General features: G+C 56.6%; 1 protein-coding gene across 6 annotated transcripts in view; it reads right to left on the bottom strand.

Moving 5' to 3' along the window:
• TRAPPC9 (trafficking protein particle complex subunit 9) overlaps positions 1-22,978 on the bottom strand; it is a 132,939-nt gene that overhangs the window by 91,630 nt on the left and 18,331 nt on the right. For 5 of the 6 annotated variants that reach the window (XM_045581280.1, XM_045581283.1, XM_036437493.2 and 2 more), the window contains 9 exons: positions 22,709-22,735; positions 20,028-20,149; positions 18,453-18,578; positions 15,517-15,733; positions 12,765-12,908; positions 8,262-8,388; positions 5,808-5,953; positions 4,444-4,529; positions 404-530 (listed from right to left, as the gene is read on the bottom strand). In XM_045581280.1, coding sequence (XP_045437236.1) covers positions 404-530; positions 4,444-4,529; positions 5,808-5,953; positions 8,262-8,388; positions 12,765-12,908; positions 15,517-15,733; positions 18,453-18,578; positions 20,028-20,149; positions 22,709-22,735 — 1,122 coding nt within the window. The remainder of the gene's footprint in view (positions 1-403; positions 531-4,443; positions 4,530-5,807; positions 5,954-8,261; positions 8,389-12,764; positions 12,909-15,516; positions 15,734-18,452; positions 18,579-20,027; positions 20,150-22,708; positions 22,736-22,978) is intronic. The other variant, XM_036437495.2, reaches the window with a different exon arrangement.

The raw sequence follows: 22,978 nt of genomic DNA, 5'->3' as shown, positions 1-22,978 counted from the left end.
TTTTCTAAATAAATAAATAAAATGGCTTTGGGCCTAGCCAGCATGGCTCAGTGGTTGAGCGTAGACCTATGAACCAGTAGGTCATGGTTCAATTCCCAGTCAGGGCACAGGCCTGGGTTGTGAGCTCGATCCTCAGGAGGGTGAGTGCAGGAGGCAGCCAATCTGTGATTCTCTCTCATCATTTATGCCTCTCTCTCTCCCACTCTGAAATCAATAAAAAATTATTTTAAAATAAAATAAACAGAATGGCTCCTGGCATTCTGAGGCCGTGTTATAAACCGTGTTCCCTGTGGAACGCAATGAGCAGTGCCTGGTGGTCAGGACTAGGACACTGCTGACCGCTGACAGGCTACGCGGGGCAGGGCCGCAGAGCGGCCCGATAGGATCGGAGAAGTTCCCTTACCGTTCACTGAAATGGTCCCCGTCGTCTGGGGGACCCCGACAAGCGTCACCGGGTAAAGACCGGACTCGGCCGGGAGGGAAAGGGCCGCAGGGAGAGACTCGAACTCCACGCCACTCGTGAGGAGGCCCTGGAACAAGGGAGGGACGTGAGTACCGCAGCCCAGACCCTCAGGCGCCCAGCTCGGAGCAGCGGGGGGCGGCCGGGCGGCCCCCAGGGAAAGGCTCGCACGGAATCGGAGGCCCTGGAGATGGCGAAAGGGGCTCACGTGGAACAGCGGGAACGGAAGCAGCGTGTGCGCCTGAACAAAGCCCGCCTGGAATTAGCCCCGGCGGCCATTTTTCTGCCCTCATTTGGTTTTGTGGTTTTGCCAAATGGGAATATAAACACAAGAGAAAAACATACAAAGCGGGGAAATAAGCCATCCAGAGTCTGTGAATCCTCAGCTCGTTTCTGTAAGTACCAGGCACCCGCTTGACAGTGAACGAGACCGAGTCCCTGTCCTTACGGAGCTGCCCCACGACTGGAAACTATGCAGGATGTCAGTTCTGGACTGCCCAGCATTGTACTGACATGCCCCAGTGCACTGAAGCAAGAAACGGAAATAGAAGGCACACAGACAGTTATTCACACACACACACACAGCTGTGGCCCTACGGAATCCAAGTGAAAAAACTAAGGGCATTTAGTGAAGTGGCCAGCTCGTCATTTTAAAAAAGAAAAGGTATTTCTGTAATAGCTTAGAACAGTGATCGCAAACTCATTAGTCCACAGAGCCAAATATCAACAGTACAAAGATGGAAATTTCTTTTGGGAGCCACATTTTTTAAACTTAAACTTCTAACGCCACTTCTTCGACATAGATTCTCCCAGGCCGTGGTATTTTGTGGAAGAGCCACACTCAAGGGGCCAAAGAGCCGCATGTGGCTCACGAGCCGCAGTTTGCCAACCATATGCCTAGAAGAACGTGATGATGTTGTAAGCCAGTCCTCCCGCTGGAAGAAGGGACATAGAGGTGCAATAGAGGAAGACAGGAGAGGACTTATGGATATACATACATGTAGATACATGTAGATGTTCATGTCTGTGTGTGCATGTGTGTAGACACATATGGGCACACAAGGCTGTGTGTACATGCATATATGTGCATGTGGTCGTGTGTCTTTGTACATGTGTGTCGGTGCACGTCTGTGTGTTCACATATGTACATGTGGGAGTTTGAGTCTACTGTACATGCATGCACAGATGTCCTGCCTCTGTCTACAGAAAGCACCAGGAGACCCTCGTGGCAGCGGGCACACCTGTGCGGGTTGGAGCAGAGAGTGAACGAGCCAGCCACGCACAGAACAGATGTCATCCAGGAGCGGAACGGAAACCATTGAGAGGCTGTTGCCTCCAGGTGAGACAGAGCAGCACGTGTTTCTCTTTAAAACAGCGAACGCAAACACGGCCAGCTGTCAGCGTTTTCCAAACGAGGACGGTGCTATGTGAATGCTTGTTATTCCCTGTAACATGGCCTATGTTGCAGGTATTTCATGACTTAATTTTTTAAAACCTGACCATGACTGGAGGGCTACCTCCTAGGGTTTTGTTTTGTTTTGTTGTTTTGGTTTTTTTGTGTGTGTTTTTTTTTGTTTTTTAGAGAGAGTAGACTGGAGGGAGACAGAGACAGACAGAAATGTGGGTGGAGACACACTGATTGGTTACCTCCTGCACACCTGGGCTTCGGACTGAACCTTCGACCCAGCTACATGCCCTTGACAGGGAGAACCTGAGACCCTGTGGTGCACCAGCCGATGCTAACTGCTGAGCCACACCAGCCAAGGCTCCTAGTGGTAATTTTTATTTTAGTCTTTGTTCTTCCCAATTTTTTATTGAAAGCTACTTTTTTAAAGATAAAACCTGTGTAAGAAAAAGCAGGAGGCAAATGATACACTGACCACTTTGGGAGGGATTCTCTAAACAACTATCATTCCCTGTTTGCCAAGGGACAGACAGTCCCTGGAGAGGCCTGGTCACAAGCCAAGCAGTAGGCCAGCCGTTCCTGTACCACGGGGGCGGCACCCTGGAGGTCCGCCTCTAACAGCCTCAGCACTGTCAGCTCAACATGCAGCGGCCGCTCTAAGAACGCACAGATTTCAGAAAACTGTGCCCGTGCTGAAGGCCTGAGCGTCACTATAAATAGCGCCCGCCGCCTGGGACTCTGACTCACCTGCCGCTCTCAGCCTCGTGTCGCCATCCCTCGCTGACTGCACGGGCCCTGCGGCCCCCATGCACCCCGCACCGCAGCCCTGACCACATGACCGCAGGGGTCCGGGCCTGGCCGAGGCATGGGCGCTCAGCCAGACACCCACACGAAGCTCCTGCCCCGGGCCCTGAACGTGAGTCGGAAAACTCCGAGTGTCTCAACCCTCCTCTGCAGGCCTCTGAGAGCGGCGCCCGGGGACCTGCGCAGTGGGCTCGGCCCGGGGTCGCTGAGATCAGCCTGGACAGCAGGACAAAGCCCCTCCCACATGGAGTCAGGCGGCACTTCCCGCAGACACCGGCCCCGGAGAGCTGGGGCGCCCGGGCGAGGCCCGGCACCTGGTCTCCGGGCTGGGAGAAGCCCCAGGAGCGGGCTGAGCACGCCACCCCTCGCTCAGCCTCGGTCACTCAAGACCACGCAGCAGCCCGTGACCTGTGGCTGTCGCACCCAAACCTCAAGGAGACTATTTCAAGTCTGATTTCCAAGCAGCTAGATGCGAGGTGTGTCCAAATCAGAGGGGTCTCTGCCCGCTGACCAAGCACCAGGCACCAGGGACCCGGGAAAGAGAAGGTGTGATCTCCACTCACAAGAAGCTGACCAGCCAATGAAGCAAATACAAAACCTGACCCAGCACAGGATGTGTCCTCAAGTAATATGTGTACAGTTAATAATGCGGATTTTTTTCAAAAGGTGGAGTTACACCTATGTTGATATAGATTCGATTTGATATGTGTGCTATTTTGTTGTATTGACAGCAAACTTCAATACTTCATATGTCAAATTTGCTGAAGGTGTTAACATTACAAATGTCAAATTTTGTGCCAAAAAGAGAGCATTTGGGGGAAGTTTTAATTCATTATTTTGAAGAAAAAGTTATCATAAACTTCGGGAAGCTTATGGGTGAACATGCTCCATCTCAAGATACTTGTGAACGCTGGTTTAAACGCTTTAAAAGTGATGATTTCCATGTGAAAGACAAAGAATGTCCAGGTCAACCGAAAAAGTTAAAGACCAACCATGACAAGCATTATTCGATGAAGATGCGTGTCAAACTCAAAAACAACTTGCAGAAAGATTACACGTTGCTCAGTAAACAATTTCCAATCATTTACAAGCAATGGGGAAGATTTTAAAAGAAGGAAAATGGGAGCCATATCAACTGAACGAAAGACAAATGGAAAACCGAAAAGTCATCAGTAAAATGTTACTTCAACGGCGCGAAAGAAAGTCTTTTTTGCATCAAATTGTGACTGGCGATGAAAAGTGGGTTTATCTTGAGAATCCCAAACGCACAGAATCACGGGTTGATCCAGGTCAACCATCAACATTGACTGCAAGGCCAAAACAGAAGACAATGCTCTGCGTTTGGTGGGATCAGGAAGGTGTGGTGTATTATGAGCTCATCAAACCAGGTGAAACCGTTAATACTGATCGCTACGGAAAACAAATAATTTTCCACTTCGTGTGTTTTGAAGTGCTGCTCAGACAGTGCGTGTGCCACCGAAGCAGCACTCAAAACACAGGAAGAAGTGGGAAATTGGGTCTTTGAATGGTTTGCCTCAAAACAAGAAAAGTTCTATTGGGACGGTACCCACAAATTCCCTGAAAGATGGGGAAATGTGTAGCTAGCGATGGACGTTACTTTGAATAAAGCACTTGTGTTTCTCTTGAAATTACCGTGTTTTCTTTCATTACAAAATCTGCCATTATTAACCGGTACACCTAGTATTAGGTAAAAAACACATCTTCATGGTAAGGTGGCAGTTAGCCTGTAGGGTCGAAGATTGGTGATACATACCATGTTCTCAACGCGGAGTTCAAAGGGCATGGGGTTGTAGACCATCAGCTGCACTTCGCACACGTCCCCCTGCACCCACTGGAAATCTGGAAGCACACACACGGGGCCCTTTGTTAGCTGGTTCTCCGCAGATTTAACATGGCTTCCTCTGGAAATGCCTTTCTCCAGAGTGCAGAGGGCAGAACTATCCTCATGAGGTAACCAACCAAAGCTGGTTTCTCCACGGGCTTTCTCGGAACCAGAGCAGGTCCCATCGCCACTTGGGTGCCACGTGACAGGTATTTCTTGCTGTCGGCAGAGGCTGATTCTCGCCATCAAGCCAAATGCGGCCTCACAGAACCAGTCCCGACAGCACCGGGCTGGGCGCGGAGCCGCCAGCCTCACAGCCCCCCGGGCCCGCGGCCGGCTAAGTGACACACGGCTTGCTCCCCCCGCTCCCCTCCGTTACACAGTGTCTTCTCCTGGCTACCCACCCCCAGGGGCTGCAGAGGCAGAGTTCTGAGATGACGCCCGGCCTGGGCAGGAGTCCTGGGAGAGCCTCTCCCCTGAGTGCGAACAGGAGGATGGGGTTCTGCTCGGTAACAAGCAGACTGACTAAGGCCTCCAACTGGTTGACTTCGGGTCCATCAAAAGGGGGAATACCCCAGGTGGCCTGGCCTAATCAGGTGCCCTGTAAGAGAGACCACACCAAACCCTTCCTGAAAGAAGAGTGCCAAAGCCGGAGAGGGCCTCGGAGGCCACGGGGCAAAGCCCCACGCGCAGCCTGGAGGCGCTGAGCGGCCCCGGCCCACAGCTGGCAGAAGGGGGTGTCAATCACACAACCCCGCCGTCACACAAGAGACTCGCTCCTGGAGACTGGCAGTGTGGCGTAAAGATGGGGTTCTTCAAACCTCCACCTGATGAGCATTTTACCAGAGAGACAGCAGGCACAGAATGGAAAGTGCATTTCCTACCCGCGGGTCTGCAACCAACGACATGTGTTCTGCTGCAGCCTGTCTCATGCCAGGAGGAAGCTTGCCTCCCCCGCTGAGTGCATCCTCCGCCGGGGGGCAGGTGCTTCCCGCTGTGATGGGAGCCAGGGGACAAAGGAGATGCCCTGGCTGTCACCACCGACCTGGCTGGGGCCTGCTGCAGCCGCCCGCGTCTCCGCTAACAGAGGCGTCTGGCTTCTACACTCCCCCAGTGCCCCCTTTCGTGACACGATTTTAAAAGCAGATCTACGGCCACTGCCAGGCGGAGGCAGCGACCTGGTGAGCCGAGAGGGGGACCGCTCTGTGCAGATGCCCGCACACGCGTGACGGCCTGGCCACCACGACACGCTGCGTGTGGCAGGCGCGGGGAGCTCAGAGCCGGGCCAGCCGTACCGATCTTCTTGCTCCGCTCCTCCCCGCGGCTGTGGGCGATGATGGGCGAGTAGATGAAGGGGCTCTTGGCGGACATGCTCTGGCCCAGCAGGCTCTTCATCTTCTGCGGCCGGAGGCTGGCGGGGAGGTCCAGCAGCTTCACGTGCCTGCGTTCAAACGGAGCAGAGACGCGTCACTGCCTCGTTGGCTGAGTTCGGCGGAAACACCACACCGCAGGCTGCGTCAGAACCGTCACCCCACAGCGGACACACTGAGGGGAAAACTGCTCCGGTCCTGCGGGGCGGGGCGGATGCTGCACACGGTGGCCGGACCCTCCCGGGCGGGGCGCTGGCTCTGCAGTCGGAGGGCCCAGGCAGCACCCGGGGTCCGCAGGCCGGCTGAAGCCTGAACTGCACCGCGCAGCTGTGTGTGCCATGGGCAGGGCCGGGCCGGCCCCAGACTCGGCCCGTGTCTGTGAAGCCCAGTGAGCCCCTCCGGCTGCTGGGAGGGCTCGAGCGGCCCCCCTCCGGTTCCCTCTCTCGCTGCCTCTCTCCTTCCTGCAAGCACCCCCACAGCAGACAGGAGGGCAGCCCTGATCGCTCACCCCAGGCCCGCAGCGAAGTCACCAGCTCTGCTGCTCTGCTGCAGGGAATGACTGGTCTCCGTCAGCCTGGCTGTGCCTCCCGCTTTTCCTGCTGGGACGGGTGCAATGCCCACGCTCCCATCGGCCGGCCCGCGGGAGCCACAGGCGCATTAACCCATTGAGCCTGCGCATATCCAGGCCCTGCAACCACTGCCATGTTCTCCCTCCTTACACCCCGCCTGCCCATCCATTCCGGTCAGGGCTAGACCCCCAGCCCTGGTCAGCGTGCTTTGGGGAGGCAACCAGTCCACCTGGCTCTCCCATGGATGTTTCTCTCTCTCTCTCTCTTTCTCTTCCCCCTCACCTATCTCCCTTTCACTCTCTGTAAAAAAAAGAAGAAGAAGAAGAAGAAGAAGAAGAAGAAGAAGAAAAGTAAGAATCAATGAAAAAATATCCTCTGGTGAGGATGAAAACAACAAGAAACTAATAATAAAATATGCAAAGTGACTTGGAGGGCGTGGTCAGCCAGAGGTAAAGTGGGCCAGCCATTCATTCATTCACAACCGCAGTGAGCAGCGTCTCCTTAGGAACGTGCCCGGGAAGAACAGGCGTGAGGCGCTGAGAACCGACACAGTGCGTTTGTTCTTCGAAGCTGCCACCAGCCGGGAAGCAGACTCCCAGGGACAAGACGTCCAAGGCGGGGAGTATTTTTAGAGACTTCAGAGGCTGTTGACATTTTAAAACCTGACGCCTCAGCATGCTGCTGCTAATTGGGGCCGTGAAGGCAACGGTGGAACCCTAACCAGGAAAGTGATCTGAACGGGTAGAGAGGGGCCACCAGGAAAGAGCTCCCCTCGCTGCCCTGCTTCTCACTCCGTCCACCTGACTCCCGCAGAAACACCCGAGACCGGCGGGCAGCTCTGCAGACGGGCGTGACGGAACCCGGCCACCTTGGGCCACCTCGGGATGGTGTGGAGCGCCCGCCCCTCAGCCCGCGGCACACGGCTGAGACGGCCGGAGGGGGCACAAACCCAGCCGGGCTAGTGAGGGACCACCCCCTCAGGCCCCCGAACGCTGCTGCACACGTCTCGCGAACTTCAGACACCCCGAGGGAGGCGAAGGGCCGGGCCACGGAGGACCCGGCGGGGCCGTGGGAGCCGCCGCCTGGCTGTGTCTGGGCTGCCGGCTCTGCCCGTTTCCGATGACGAGGAAAACCCCCTAATGAGCATGGCCTCCGGGCCCCTTCTGAATAAATGCCTGGAATCCTTCCTCCGACGGCATCATTAACCTAAGAGTTTACGTTTTAAAAGCACCGAAGCCACTCAAAGCAACTCGAAGCTCGTTCTGACTGGAGGGTTTTGATCCTCATCGATAAAACGGCCTCATTAACTGCAGAGCTCTCACCGAGCTGAAGGAGTTCAATGTTGGTGCATAAAAACCACCATCCGTGTCCCTCCCCCCGCCCCCGGCCAATGGCAGGCCCGCTGGCTTTCTGTCAATGGCACCTCCGCTCCGCTCCGCTCACAGCGCCTTCAGGAATCCGCGATGCCGTGTGCACACCCCACGCGACTGGGCAGTATGGCCTGGGCTGGCTCTATGTGCACGCTCATGGCGGGAGGAGAGGCCTGCGGGGACGGAACCAGGTGCTCACACTCCCGGTGGGCCGTCCTGGCTTGAACCCGGGAGGAGCGGCTGATCTGGGTGTAGCAGCCCCTGGCAGAGGCCCCCGGGCAGCCCAGAAACCCGGCTCCGTGACACGCTGGCCGTCCTCTCATCCAGGGACACCCCTTTCCCTTGCTAGGCGTGCTGGTGAGGTCCGAGGAGACAAGAGACCAACAGAGACGGGGCCAGAGGTCTGTGCTGACGACCAGGGCCGAGGCCGGCGCCCCTACCTGACGATGGGCAGCTTGGTGAGGGGCACGGGCGGCAGGTGGAGGCCGTCGGGGAGGGTGATGGGCTCCATCGTCCCAGGGCACTTGGACGTGTAGCTCTCCAGGCTCTGCGTCACGTCTTTCTTTTCTGAGGAGAAAACAGAAATAAAGCAAAGGCGAGGCCAAAGCCAGTGTGGGAAGCTCTTCATTTATTTAAGCAAAAGGAAGCATTTGAACCCAAACCCTGGGGCTCAATGTGCCCATCTCTGGCAGCGACGAGGGGCGGCGGCCACGAGGGACAAGAGGAGGCGGCAGCTCTGTTGGACGTGGTTAGCGGCACGGCCAGCTGCTCTGGCTGGGCCTGCGATGCCGGGAAACGGTGTTCCCGTCCTCGGCACTGCATGTCCCAAACCAGCCAGCAGGCGGGCCGGGGCAGAGCTGGCCTCCCTCTCCGGAGCCAGGCCCCGTCCAGCAGTCGCCAGTCCAAGCACATGCCCGGCCCGGCCCGGCCTGGCCCAGGAGTCTGCATTCATCTGCACAACGATATTCGAGAATTCAGGTCCCCACTGTACAGAGGAGCACACTGAGGAGCGACCTGCCAGGCCAGCAGGTGGACACGCCCTCCCTGACCGGAACCAGCGCCTGTCCCAGCAGAACGCGGACGCCTCCGTGGCCCTGCCGGCACCTGTGGCTCACTGGGTCTACACAGCGACCCCTCAGGGCCGCGATCAGCAGCCATTCCAGTGCAGCAGGGGATTCATGTGTCCCTCGTTCTCTTCACACAAACACGATCTGCCGCAAAGAACCGCGATGCTTCCGGGCCAGCGGCCGCCTGTCTCGTCCCCCGGTAAGCGCCGCCTCGGAACGAGTCCAGGGTCTCCAGAGGAGGAAGGAAGACGTGCTCACACTCAGAGTCCGCGCCCGGTTAGGCGGCACGGCGAGGGGAGGGGAGCACGGGGACAGGATGCACACTCGGGCACCCGCTGAAGTGACGCTTACCAAGCTCTGCCATCAGGTGGGAAACGCCTGCTATGTTCTGTGGAAAGCCAGGATGCAAAATTCTATCTGTGAGTAAATTCAATTTTAAAATGATCCCATTCTTAAAAGAAGAGCAAACAACGCTCAGAAATGCACGGCAATGCCATGGTGTGCGCAGCCATGCATAGCTTCCTCCTCCGCTGACGTCTTCCGAGACTCCTAAGAGGAGCGTACATTATTTATACAATCAAATAAAGTAAAGCAAACACTGTGATTGAATCTCCACAGCAGCTGGGTAAGGAAAAGCAGGGATCCTAAGCGTTCCACGTGAGTAAAGGCTCTGGTGTAGCCGAAACCGGTTTGGCTCAGGGGACAGAGCGTTGGCCTGCGGACTGAAAGGTCCCGAGTTCGATTTCAGGCAAGGGCATGTACCTTGGTTGCGGGCACATCCCCAGTAGGGGGTGTGCAAGAGGCAGCTGATCGATGTTTCTCTCTCATCGATGTTTCTAACTCTCTATCCCTCTCTCTTTCTCTCTGTAAAAAAATCAATAAAATATATATATTTTTTTTTAAGTAAAAAATAGTTTAAAAAAAAAAAAAAGACTGTGGTGTAGGAGGAACTCGGAGGGCCCACGCTGTGGTTGGGGGTGGGGGGTCCCCACAGCTGTCCTGGGCTGGGCTTAGGAGCAGCTGGCATTTAAGAGGACTGGCTACAGGCTGGCCCCCGGCAGGCCCTTCGCATGCGTCACCTCCATAACTAGTCCCGGAAGCCCCTGTCCCCACTGTACAGAGGAGCACACTGCGGCTGGAAGGATCTAGCCCCGCCCCCCCTCCAGGCGCCCCCTCGCCACGCCCAGCCGCCTGTTTCACACCCTCCTCCAGCCTCCGCACAGCCCGCCTCCTGTGGCCTCCTGCTGGCAAGTGGCACCAGCAAGCTCAGACTCCCCACCAGCCTCGGGCGTTGCTTTTCAATAAAAGCACTTCACACACAAAACAAATGGTTTCCGGTCTGAGTCCTGAGGCCCAGGTCTCCTCCATGCCATTTCCTTCCCAGCTTCACAGAGTGGACGCACCATGGGCAGGTGAGAGTTAGTTAATGAACAATAAAGCCTTTACTAAACCTGTGCCTAAAGGGGACCCGGCTCGTACCCTGAGACATGACTTTCCATGTGTGTAATTCTACAAACCACGAGAAACCTCCGTGGGTGGCAAGTCACAGATCTGTTTGGGGAAAACTGTTCCCCACAGAACAGGGTGCTCAGGGACACCGAGACTCCTCTCCCGCTGTGCGTGTCCAGAGGGGGTGGGGGGAGGACGTGGTCGGGATTTTCCTGTCTAGCTCATCCAGGCCTGTGGGCATGGGCATGCCACAGCAAACACACACAGAGCTGCCCCTGTGTTAAAACCAGAAGTGAAACATCAAACATGCCAGCGAGAAGGAAGAGAGACACCTGCTGTTCCCAGTGCAGACGGAGCTCCCGCTCCTGAAGGCGGACAAGCCCAAACCCAGGCCCAGGCTTCCCCGCTGTGCCGGCTGCTCCAGCCAAAAGCCACACCTGAATCCACTTCCCAGGGACCGGAAGACACAGGACGGCAGCCGGTGCTCAGGCCCCGCGGGAGGGGGCACCGGCCTGCCTCTCCTCTGCCGGGCCGGGCGGGCACAGCAGCCAGGGTACCACCTCTCGGGCAGGAACCCCATCAAAGCTGAGGCGAGGGGCTGGGGAGCGGCTGAGAAGCCAGCACGATGCCCTCCACCCCCGGGGTCCCACTCCGCCTGGCGGCTCCAGCTGGTCCTCGCCGCCTCCACACCCACCATCCCTTCCCAGCCGCCTGCCCAGGTGCCTGCCAAGGGCCCATGGACCCGGCAGCACACAGCCAAACCCCTGTCATATGTCATGTGTGTGGGGACACGTGTAAGCACTCAGAGACACCCCCCTTCACCAACTGCAGGCGGGCTCCTCGGTGCCTTTCTGACTGGGCCCGGCCTCAGCTGTCCTTGGCCTGCCTGGGGCAGCTGTAGCGAGAGCCGCTACATCAGTTCACCAAGCCCCCCCCACCCTGACATCTAATCACCAGGCATCCGATCCACTTCCTCATCCCGCCCTTGAGGCCAAGTCCTTGGCCGCCTTCACAAGGACCCTGTTAGGACAGCTCGGCCCCAGCCCCCTGGCCCTGATGTCTCCGCTCGGTAATTTTCCACCGGCGCCTCCCTCCCCTGCTGCGGGCTCTGCGTCCGAGCGTCCTTGAGTTCGGAGCTGAGCTCAGTCTCCCTCCCCTCCAGCAGCCGCCCTGACAAAGCCGTCCTGACAAAGTGGGGTGAGCGGATTTCCTCTTTCACAGTACACACGCATTATGTGCGTGTACATACGCATCGTGTGTGCTCGCGTATGCATTGTGTTGGCGTGCACATGTGCATTGTGCATGCATTTTGTGTACGTGTGCATTCTGAACGCTGACGGATGCAGCAGTTTGCGCGGCTTTGTTGTCACTGACAAAGGGGCACTTCTTCCTCTTCCATAAGCAAAGCCCTTTGTGATGGAAGGCTGTTCTGAAACTTTCCAAGCTCAATGAGCGGTTTCTTTTTTCCTTCAGAGAAATGAAAAATGTCATCACCCCACCACCAGGGAGCAAGCAAAAACGTGGCAGCTTCAAGAAGTCCCAGTGGCCGCTACGGGTCACGTGGAGGAGCCTCACCCGCTGTTAGAGTCGCCGTGATGGCTGAAGCCAGTCTCTGTAACACGGTGCTGCACGGGCCCTCAGCAACACCTGCAAACCCCGCGGTAAGCTAAGGGGACCTGTCACAGATGCCCAAAGGGGGTTCCCTGACACCCTCAGCTTTATTCCACAAACAAGCGCTCCCTTCCGGGAGGCACCCGCACTCTCGGCCCCGCGGCCCGCCCCCAGGCGGTATGGCACCGGTGGGTTTCACTGAGCTGTGTGCACGCCCCGGGGCCCTCGACTCGGCGTTGCCTGAGTGACCGGCGAGTTGCGGCCTGCCTCCCTCACACAGCCACGGGCGGGAGGCAGGGGAGCGCTCGGAGGACTGCTGAGAGTTTCACACACGAGAGATACGATTAGTACCCAAACAGGAAACCGTCTCCGGCTTTGTATGTGACTCAGAAAACACACATTAACCAGGGAGGCCGCACTGCGCACACACTGGATGGGCAGCACTGCTGCCGGCCGGGCCTTAGAGCTGTCCTTCAGGAGGCCATCTGGCAACAGGCGGCAACGGCAACAACCACGCTCACAGCGCTGACCGGCAAGCCCTCTCCGGTACAATCTCTCCGCGCAGGAGGTGGGGGGCCTGCAGCGGTCACCATGGCGCTATCAGGAACAGCAAACACGGCCAAAGGCGCGTTTCATATTAACACATCTGGCCGACGTGTGTGCCGGCGTGCTGCTGGGAGCGCTGGGGCCAGGGAGAGATTGTAGCGGACACTGCGCCTCCATCGTCGCCAGGCCGTGGGACCAGTCACCGGGCTCAGCCAGAATCCCAGCCCGGGACCCTCACACCTAGCTGCTTGAAAAAAATGAAGCACTCACCTTGATCCGACAGGAAGTCCAGCATGGTCTGCAGCAGGAAGGACAGGTGCCTGACGGACAGGGCAGGGTTCCCCATCCTCCGGGAGGCGTAGACCAGCTCGTGGAGCAGGCGCATCTGCACAGCGGCCCAGCCTCGGTGCGTGCCTGCCGCCAAAGCCACAGACACAGGGTCAGAGAGGGCGCAGGGCGGGCACGGGGCGGGCACTCAGGGGCACTTTTTGTTCACGCATTACATAATTTACATTACACTTTCTTCCGCAAAGAGACAATTCTTTAAATAACCCATTCTGAGATCATTATATCCAGGTTGGGCAGATTACATTTCCGATAGCATGTACTTGAGTGCTGGGCATACTTTTTGTGTCTTCAGCAGAACACTGATACTTGGTGGGCTTTGCCACCGACACCCAAGGACACGACATGAAAAAGCACGGTGTTTCTCTGAAGCAGAACCGACGGACAGCACAGCAGATACATTAGAAACAGGCCAGCAGCACACTCACGGGGCCACCCCCCCGAGTGAGTCAGTGCGACATTGAAGGTGGGGGACTGTCTGCACAGCTAGTGAAAGGGGCTCTTTTTTTGTTTTGTTTGTAATCCTTACGGAGGATATTTTTCCCATTGATTTTTTTTTTTTTTTTTTTTTTAGAGACTGGAAGGGAGGGGGAGAGACAGAGTTTAGAGAAACATCAATGTGAGAGAGACACACTGGTTGCCTCCAGCACTTGCCCCACACCTTCCGAAGCCAGGGATTGAGCCTGCCATGGACCAGAACTGAACCTGGGACCTGTCAGTCCCCGGGCCAACGCTCTCACCACTGAGCAACTGGCCAGGACATGGAAAGGACCCCTTTAAGATCACAGAACTTCAGACTGATTCATTCCATTCTCTTTCGGGCAACAACTGCTCGTCTTAGGTTTCCTCCACCTTCAAATCCTTCGTGAAGAAGACAGGGGTCCCTGAACCCAACCCACAGGTCAGCCTGCAGTGTAGTGGGTGCAGACCGAGGGGCTTGGAGAAAAGTTGGGGGAAGGGCTTAATGCTCCATCCCAGGTTCCTCCCTCACTGCCCCCAGAAGCCTCCTCGCCCTCTGTCCCGCCCGCACGGTGGCCCAGCCTGCTGTGTCCCCACGGCAATGGGCAGCCACCAGGGGGTTACCTGGCAGGAGCAGTGAGGCCCCTGGGAGCTCCCTGTTTGTTTGTCTGTCCTCAGCTTCCCTGTGAGCCAGTACTGTCTTCCCCACCCAGGGACCTGAGCTGCCCGGCAGGAAGCTGGCACACAGCTGGTACTTAGCCCGCTTGAGGGTTGGGTGGGATGCCTGCTGAGAGACAGGCTCTTTTACAGACACGCAGACTGTGTGTGCAGGGAAAGGACAGGCGTTCTGGGACCAGCTGTAAAACACCTCAACGGAGGACAAATGGGAGGAAAGGCATAAACCAAGCAGATGTGACCCAAGGAGAGAAAACAAGGCCCTGGACTATTTCCACGTTGTCAGCAGAAGCTAGAACCCAACACTGACACGAAGCAAGGGCCTTGAAATCAATATTTTTATTGATTTCAGAGAGGAAGGGGGAGGGAGAAAGAGAAAAAAATCAAGAAGACAGAATCATTGATCAGCTGCCTCCTGCACGCCCCACACTGGGGATCAAGCTCACAACCCGGGCCTGTGTCCTGACCAGAATCAAACTGTGACCTCCTGGTTCATAGGTCAACGTTCAACCACTGAGCCACATCAACGGAGCAAAACAAGCCCCTTTAAGAAGGACTGAGATGCTGAGATTGATGTCGTGACTCACCTTGCCATAAATTCAAAAGGATCCAATTTAAATAACCTCAACACTGCCGTACGGAGAAGGCTTTCTCGCTTTAGGACTCGACAAATACCACTTTGCTGATTTTTGTTTAAATATAATAGATAATGATCCACTTCCTACCACAGGCAATTATGAGTAAGACAGAGTATAAACTTCCTTAACACTGAATAGTTGTGAGTTGTCATTTCTATGTGAGTCAAACTGCTCCCTATAAAAACTTTAATCTTTTTATTTTTAAGACAGATTTGCAACAGAGGACACAGCAGTCAAATTCTCCACACCCTCCTGTTTGAGAAGCTCACAACGGGCGAGTGTATCACGTCAGCTACGCCTTCCAGCACTCCCCGCCCCGCCCCCTCCCTCCTGAGAGCCCCCGGGAAACGGGACCCCTGCCCAGGAAAAGGCGGGCACAGGGATCGAAACTCCCCCCATACGGCAGCGCAGAGGAGCCCTGAGAGCAGGGCCGATCCGGGGGGACCCACTGGCCACGGGGCCGGCCAGCATGCGCCCTGGGCCTCATGTCCCCTCGCTCCCGAAGGCCACCTGACAAGGCCCGCCGCCCGCCCTGCGGCTCACTCCTCAGTGGACGCTTTCCCCTTCGCGGGCTCCCGCCCCTCCCGGTCCACCTCCCGTGCACTCTGCGAAGCCCAGGACCCTCCTGTCAAAGGATTTGGGGGAAATGTTTTGAAGTAATTTTGGCCAAAAAGAAAAAGAAATGTTAGATGTCTTGTGCTCTCAGCCAGGGATACGGCGAACGAGAGTCCACACGGCAGCCTGGCCGCGGCCGTCTCTGTAAATACGGCCCCGTGGCTCACACCCGTCCGCACGGAGCCCGCGCCCCGAGACCTCGGGCCCCGGCCCCAGCAGGGACCCTCCGGCCCGGACACAGCGGCCGCTGCTCGCCCGGACGCAGCAGGGCAAGGGAGCCAGGCCGGTACCTCTGCTGAAGTCCTGCGGGTCCAGCGACAGGCTGTAGCCGGGCAGCGTCTCCAGCAGCAGCTTGTAGCAGGCCCGCCAGCCGGGCTCGGCGATGCTGGGCGCCACGCACTGCATGGCGGCCACGCGCTTGAAGAAGGCGGACTTGCGGCGGAAGCCGATGAGCTCGTAGAGCTCGGAGAGGACGCTGTAGCGCTGGATCTTCTCCTCCTCGGAGAGCTGGAGGGAGGAAGAAGGCGGCTTTAAGACACACACACACTCATAAAACAGCGGCACGGTGAGACGCCGGGCGGGAGCCGGTGCCCGCAGGGCGGCAGGACAGCAGTGGAGCTAGTGGGCAGAAGCCCTGTCCCTCTGAGGCACTGACCTGGAGCTAACCGTCCCTCTGTGGGAGAGGCCCATGCTCCCAGGACAAAGACATCTGCTGCACAGGATACACACACACACACACACACACACGAGTACATAGACACATACATGCGCATACACGTGTACGCATACACATGTGCACACATACGCATCACACGCATGTACTTACAGACGTGCACATACTTACACGTGCACATACACATATACACACGAGTACATAGACACATACACACATGTGCACACATACGCGCCGTACGAATGTACTTACAGACGTACACATACTTACACATACACATAGACACACACACACACACACACACACACACACACGACACACAGCGTCGGCTTCGAGCTCCTTCATCAGACACGGGATGTGGGCAGGGGCTCTCGGCAGATACAAAGCTCGGCCCGCACAGCAGGCAGAGCCGGTGACCCGGTGGCTGTCAGCACAGCGGCCTGAGAGGAAGCCTCCGGCCAGGCTCCCAGCCCCAGACCCAACCAGATGCTCTGACCACCCTGTGGGGTGACGGCGTCTGTGTCTTAGGCAGAGCTCTGTGCCAGCAAACACAGCGCGCCTGTTCCATCCCTGCAGCAATCCCATGAGTTAGCCAGGAAATAGGAAGCTCAGAGGGGAATTAATAGTCTGTGCCAGCCGCACAGCCAGGAAGCACCAGGCACAGCCTGAGGGGTCACCCCGGGCCCACCCGCCCCCTCCAGGCCACGTGCCCAAGGAGGCGCTTCTCCGGCTGCCGCCCGGCCCACCACCCGCCCCAGGAGCTCTGTGAGGAGGGGGGCACTGTGTGGCTCCCTGCCAGCTGCTCTCCTTCCGGCCCGACCCCGTCCTCTCCCCACCCCGCCCCGCCGCCCCGCCACGCCACTGCCACGCCTCACGTGGGCCCCATTAGCTCTCAGGGACCTCAGTGTCTTCCTGCCAGCTTCCTCTACCCCCTCCCTCCAGACATTTGCAGCTGCCAGACAGGATTCCCACGTCACCGTTCAGGGCCCGTCAGCCCCTCTCAGACACACCCTTGGACATGGAGCACCAGTGCCTTCCCTGGCAGGCCAGGCCAGGAGCCCACCCAGCTCGCCCTGCACCTCCAGGGCCCACTGCCCACTGTGGGCATTCCCCATGTGCCAGGCCCTTCATGGGCACTATTCCGTTATTTAGAAGTGGTAACAATGCCAGGAAGGAGCGGATGCTGTCCTCCCTAAAATGCAGATTCGCAACAAGCAACACTCGGTCGGTCAGGAACACTCGGTGCGATTTCAGAAAAGCTGCAGCCCTCTACTTCGTTTCTGTAAAATCCCAGCAGGACTCATTAGTTTGCTGTCTGCTCATCTGGCAAGCAACATCGCGGCGAGCCAACTAAAGCCGAGCGTGATGCGGGAACAACATTCACCCCACCTCAGCACCGGCCACCACGCTGGCCTCAGAGAGCCTGGTGCCGTCCCTCTGGCGGGTCTCTGCTGCCCCCTAGTGTTCAACGTGAGGATCACGCAAACAGCCAGAGAGCCTTCCAAACAGCAGCCAGTTCCCACGTTTTAAGTAAACAGCGCAGCATTTCAGTCTGGGCCCACCACGGAAATCCAACTTAGCTAGGCTAGCAATTCTGTGGTTTGGCATTAGCAACCGTAACAAAATGTCCTCGTGATGGTGTCTGATTAAAAGCACACCCAGGCCGAAGCCGGTTTGGCTCAGTGGTAGAGCATCGGTCTGCGGACTGAAAGGTCCCAGGTTCGATTCCGGTCAAGGGCATGTACATTGGTTGCGGGCACATCCCCAGTAGGGGGTGTGCAAGAGGCAGCTGGTCGATGTTTCTCTCTCATCGACGTTTCTAGCTCTCTATCTCTCTCCCTTCCTCCTCTCTGTGAAATATCAATAAAATATATTTTTAAATAAATAAATAAATAAATAAATAAAAATAAAAACACACCAGGTTCCATAGAGGCAGGACTGAGAAGCTGCTGTGTGAGGAAGACGCAACCTCCAAGTGGAGAAAGGTAACAACCCAGACAGGGCGACAATGGCAGCTGCGTCACACGTGACAATTGTCAGGGGAAAGGTCGCAATGCTGGTCAGAGGCGAAGCTGCTTCTCCAAGCAAAAATTAAAAACTTGGAAGGAGAGCGAGTCCTGGACTTGGAAAGTGAAATAAAAATTAGCATACAGCAGCAGCATGCCTGGCTGGTATGGCTCAGGGGTTGAACGTTGACTTATGAACCAGGTAAAGGTTCGATTCCTGATCAGGGCACATGCCCGGGTTGCAGGCTCAGTTCCTAGTAGTGAGCATGCAGGAAGCAGCTGACCAATGATTCTCCCTCATCATTGATGTTTCTATCTCTCTCTCCCTCTCCCTTCCTCTCGGAAATCAATGAAAATATTTTTTTTTAAAGAAGAGGCACAATAACCACACTCAGGATGGCCAGTTCTGACCCCCAAGTCTTCCCCACGCCACCCTGAATCCCAGCAGAGTGTGGACAGACCAGTGGTGACTAAGGTCCAGAGACCAGCATTCACTCTGCTTCGGGGGAGGGGAAAGGTGTGGGGGGAGGGGGGCCTTGGCACCCACCTGTCGGAGGTTAATGTAGACGGCATTCTGGAGAAATTCAGAAGCCTCCATGCTCCGCTTCTGAATGGCCAGGACACGCACAGCTTTGACGCACGCTTCCAGCTCAATCACTCCGGCATTCTTGTACTGCGGGGAGAGAGGGCCTCCGTCAGTCCCCCACAGCAACCAGCATATATCCTCCCCAAGGGGGCAGAATCTGTGTCACAATGTCTGCCCCCGAGGGGACCAAAGGAGGGGATCTAGATGCCCGTGTAAATGTTTGCATATTTACAACTGATACAACCGATCCAGCCACAGAGCTGGGTGTTACCAAACTTCACAATGTTATCAATGGTTACTCTGCTACTCTCCTCACTTCCACCTCCCCTCTCTAAAACACTTAGACTCTCACTCCTGCTGCTTAGGCCGCCGAGTTCACTCACGTTACTTTGTTGCAAAAACCCCAGCTCCCTGTACTATTGTATCCATCCTCCACTTAAAGGGCTTCCTCTCTCTGATGCTCTTTCCCAGGTACTTGGCGCTGCTTCTGCAACCCTGGGGGGGGGGGGGGGGGGGGATGGAGACAGGAAAGGCCTGTGAGCTCACTTCGCGCCTCCGGGAAAGCGGGCGAGGACTTCGCTGCCACCTCAGCGACTGAAAGCCATGGCGGTGCTTCTCCCTCAGAAAAGGGAGGCAGCCTCATGTATGTGTGCATGTATGTGCGTGTGTACAAATCCAATACAATCAAATCCCGGAAGGGCACCGGTATGTTTTATGTCGCTGTCAATGGGCCAGCCTCCAGGGCAGCTCTCACCGGTGTCTGGGGCTCGGAAAGGCCCGCCTCTGGAGGAGGAGGAGGTGAGCAGGAAAGGAGGAAAGAGGAAAATGAAGCAAACAAATAAAACACAGCTGGGGAAAGGCACAGCATAGATTTTCTCTTCCTAGCTGTATCACACGCACGAGGACCAAAAAAAACTGGGGTGAGAAGAGACGAGGACCAGTTTTCCATGAACAGAATGAGGCTGCCATTGCAGCTGGCCGTGTGTGCACCATCTGCCCCGGTTAGAACCACCGGAAGCGCCGTCGTGAAGGAGAGCACGGGAGTCCGTGCCGGGTGGATGCTGACCCCGCCAGGTGTGGGGGGCCCCGGGGCTGCCGTACTCCGGATCCACTCCTTTCTCTCGGGCCCTGTGCCCCGCAGGAAAGCCTCTCCCCCGGAGAGGACACCTCAGCTCTCAGCGGCACGGTGCTCTGGGCACGCTCAGCTCTATTCAGGCTCCGGGCGAAGCGGACCCACCGCAGGGCCTGCCCTCGGGTGCGAGAGCGCGGTCCTGCCCGTGTCACAGCTGCCTGTACCCCCGGCACTTCGGGGCCGCAGTCCCCGGCAGCCACGACGCTGCTCGGAGACCTACCCGCTGCCCACCGCTATCTCCCAGCAGCAGACGGCTCTGAGCGCTCTGCTCCCTGGAGGCGCCTGTGACTGGTGTACATGCACAGGGAGCCCGGCCTGGGCTCTGAGAGAGACCGCAGGCTCTCCGCTCTGCCGCCGGGAGCCAGACGGGCCTAGCGGCGCTGCTCCCGGAGACGCGCGCCCACCTTGCCGTAGTAGGAGATGGCCTCCTTGTACTTGTCGATGATGTCCTCGGGGCTCAGGCAGTTCTTGGCGCGGCCGATCTCGGCGCTGGTGTCGGGGTTTATGCCGTTGGTGGTGAGGGCCCCTGCACAGCGAGAGAAGGGAGAGAAAGAATCTTGTGCTTCTCAGCCTCACTTCCTGTGAGTCTAACAGCGGGGCACACACAGATCACACACACCGTCTGCTGAAATGCGAGCAATGAACCGTCTGCAAAGTCCGCATCGCTCACATGCTCCCCAGAACAGTCTCCCCACCGGGCATCACATCAGATGTTAACCAGCTCACGATACGTGTCCTCTATGGAATGTTTCTAACTCTCTATCCCTCTCTCTTCCTCTCTGTAAAAAATCAATAGAATGTATTTTTAAAAATAAATAAGTAAAATAAAAAGATGAATCGCCTCAAGTGGGGTGGGAGGGAGAACAGGGGTGACCCCGCTCTGGGTGGCCTCTTTCCTAGCTTTGACTTTTGGAAGCCTGTTGACTTCTATGTGGTAAAAAGTATCAGCCAATAAAGACAGGGGACCCTCTGCTGGCTTACACACAGGAGCCATTAACTACATTCAGAGGAATAACATATGACACCACAGGGAGGGTTAAGGAACTTCTGACGAGCGGCCTTGTGTGTTTATCCGCGGCAGAGACAAGAAGCACCGCAGACAACCCTGGATTCCACTTGGATGCTGTTCCTACACTGACGCCAACTGGCAACCCCGGAGCCGCTGTCTACGGAGGCAGGGCTGAGGGACGAGCAACTGTGCGGTCATCGCAGGAGCCAGAGGTCTCACTGCTGAAGGAGGAGGCGGTCTAGGTAAAACTGGAAGACGGGAACCCTGGGCCTGGGGGCTGGATCTGGAGACAACGTGTCACCTTCTCACGGCCTAGAAGCCACGACCCTCAGAGCGAGAAGCATCTCAGCCTGGCCGGTGTGCTCAGTGGTTGAGCATCGACCCGGGAACCAAGAGGTCCCAGGTTTGATTCCCGGTCAGGGTGCATGCCTGGGTTGCATGCAGAAGGCAGCCAATGAGAAACACCGATGATTCTATCCCTCCCCTTCCTCTCTCTAAAATAAATTTGATAAACAACACTTTTTTTAAAATAAGCATTTTAATGCCAAGATTTTAGTTTCTAAATACCATTCTCCAAGAAAATGAACTGAAACATCTTAGACAACTGTCTGGTTCCAGGGCTGGGACGGGAAAGTACAAAGTGAAACTGAATTCTTGACCCAGAAAAATGAGTAGAGCCAGCAGACACCAACAGCGCCCCCCTCCCCGCCCCCAGCAACAGCGGGCACACGCTGTCCTCAGGCGGACACGGAGCATTCTCCGGGATGGACCTCGTCATGGTTATAAAACCAACCCCAGTAACCTTAACTGAACTGGAAAAGTCCTCCACAAAACACTCTGCAGCAAACTAAAGCCGGCAAGGAGCCTGTGCAGCATGACCACGTGTACCCATCTCAGGAACGTAAGGCTGGGTGAAGAGGCCAAGATCAATTAACACGATGCACCCTATCAATAGATGAAGGACGAAGCCTGCTCCAGACACAGCGAGGTTTTTAATAGCATTCTGAAGTTAGAACATGGGAAGCTGCACAGGGCTCTGAAAAACGAGTATAGTTAGGTAGCAATTTGCATTTACTGTGTGAAGGGACTGTGTGGGCGCCTTTTTTTTTTTTTTTTTTTTAAGCTGCTTTAATACCATTCACACATTTAAAGTGTACAAGCCAGTGGGTTTTACTACGTCCTGAGCTGCTCCGCCATCACCATCCTCAGCCTCAGAACGTCCTCATCCCGACAAGGAGCCCCGAGCCCACAGAGTCACCCCCGCCCCCAACCCGGGCCGCACAGCCTGCTCTGGGCTTTCCGAGTGGCTTTTCCGCCAGCAGCGCACGTCTCTTGGAGGCAAAGCAGGAGTTTCTCTTCCTCTCCACGACCCGCAGCCTAATCAGGAGGAACCAGCAGGGAGAAAGGAGGCAGCACGAGGCTCAACAAAATAACCCGAAGCGAGTTCTGTCAGAATCAAGAGACACGAGGAGACGGGCTCCAGGTCTGGGCCACGAGCGTGTGTAAGGCAGGCAGTCCCCAAAGGCAGGCAGGTCCCGGGTGTTTATTACAGCCTTTGTCATTGCTTCGGATTAAGCCAGACAATCACAGAGCGCGGTATAAAATAATTGGGCACTGCAATCGAAGAGATTAATCACAGGAGGTGTGAAGAGGGGGCAGGCAAACCGGGCTCTGAGGAAGAAAAAGAAAGCAGCCTGTCTTCCGGAGCCAGGAGCACACACTGAGACACACGCAGGCTGGGAGGAGCGGGGCACGGGGCAGGGCATAGTCAGTCCGGAGCCCCCGGACAGCATGTCCGTGCATCCAAAGCGCCCGGCAGGCACCGTGCGGGCATCCGCGCAGCCATGCGAGCGGGCGGGAGCCTCCCGCACAGGCAGCACCAGCGGCCGGCCATCCACGGGGACCAAGCACAATCAGGGGTAACAGTTCTGATTTAAAGCGACTTAAATCAGAATGCCCCGCCGATCCGCCCTCAGACACTGTCCCCGCTCACTCACACCACGGGGACAGCACGCGGAGAAAAGCAAGCACGCGGAGAAGCACAGCACGCCGGAGAAGCACAGCGCAGCAGAGTACCTGGGTCAATGAGAACCTCCTGCGCCCCTGGAAGAGAAGAGAGCAGGGCGTGTTACGGGCGGACAGCCGCGCCCGGAGGGGACAGCACACGGCCTCCGGCACCCACACGCTTCTCCGGTCAGAGAAGCCGCCTGACGCACAGGCCCAGCGCCTTTGGCGCCAGAAGCTCTTCCATGGCCGCTCAAACACCCGTTCCTCTCCAACAAGTATGAGCATTTGTGACTTCCTCAAATAAGCCACAGGACAAAGGGATACTGATTCATTTGTGCA

This window comes from Pipistrellus kuhlii, unplaced genomic scaffold (assembly GCF_014108245.1).
Source record: "Pipistrellus kuhlii isolate mPipKuh1 unplaced genomic scaffold, mPipKuh1.p scaffold_m20_p_14, whole genome shotgun sequence".
NCBI classification, from domain to species: Eukaryota; Metazoa; Chordata; class Mammalia; order Chiroptera; family Vespertilionidae; genus Pipistrellus; species Pipistrellus kuhlii.
This window is presented reverse-complemented; position numbering and strand designations above follow the sequence as displayed.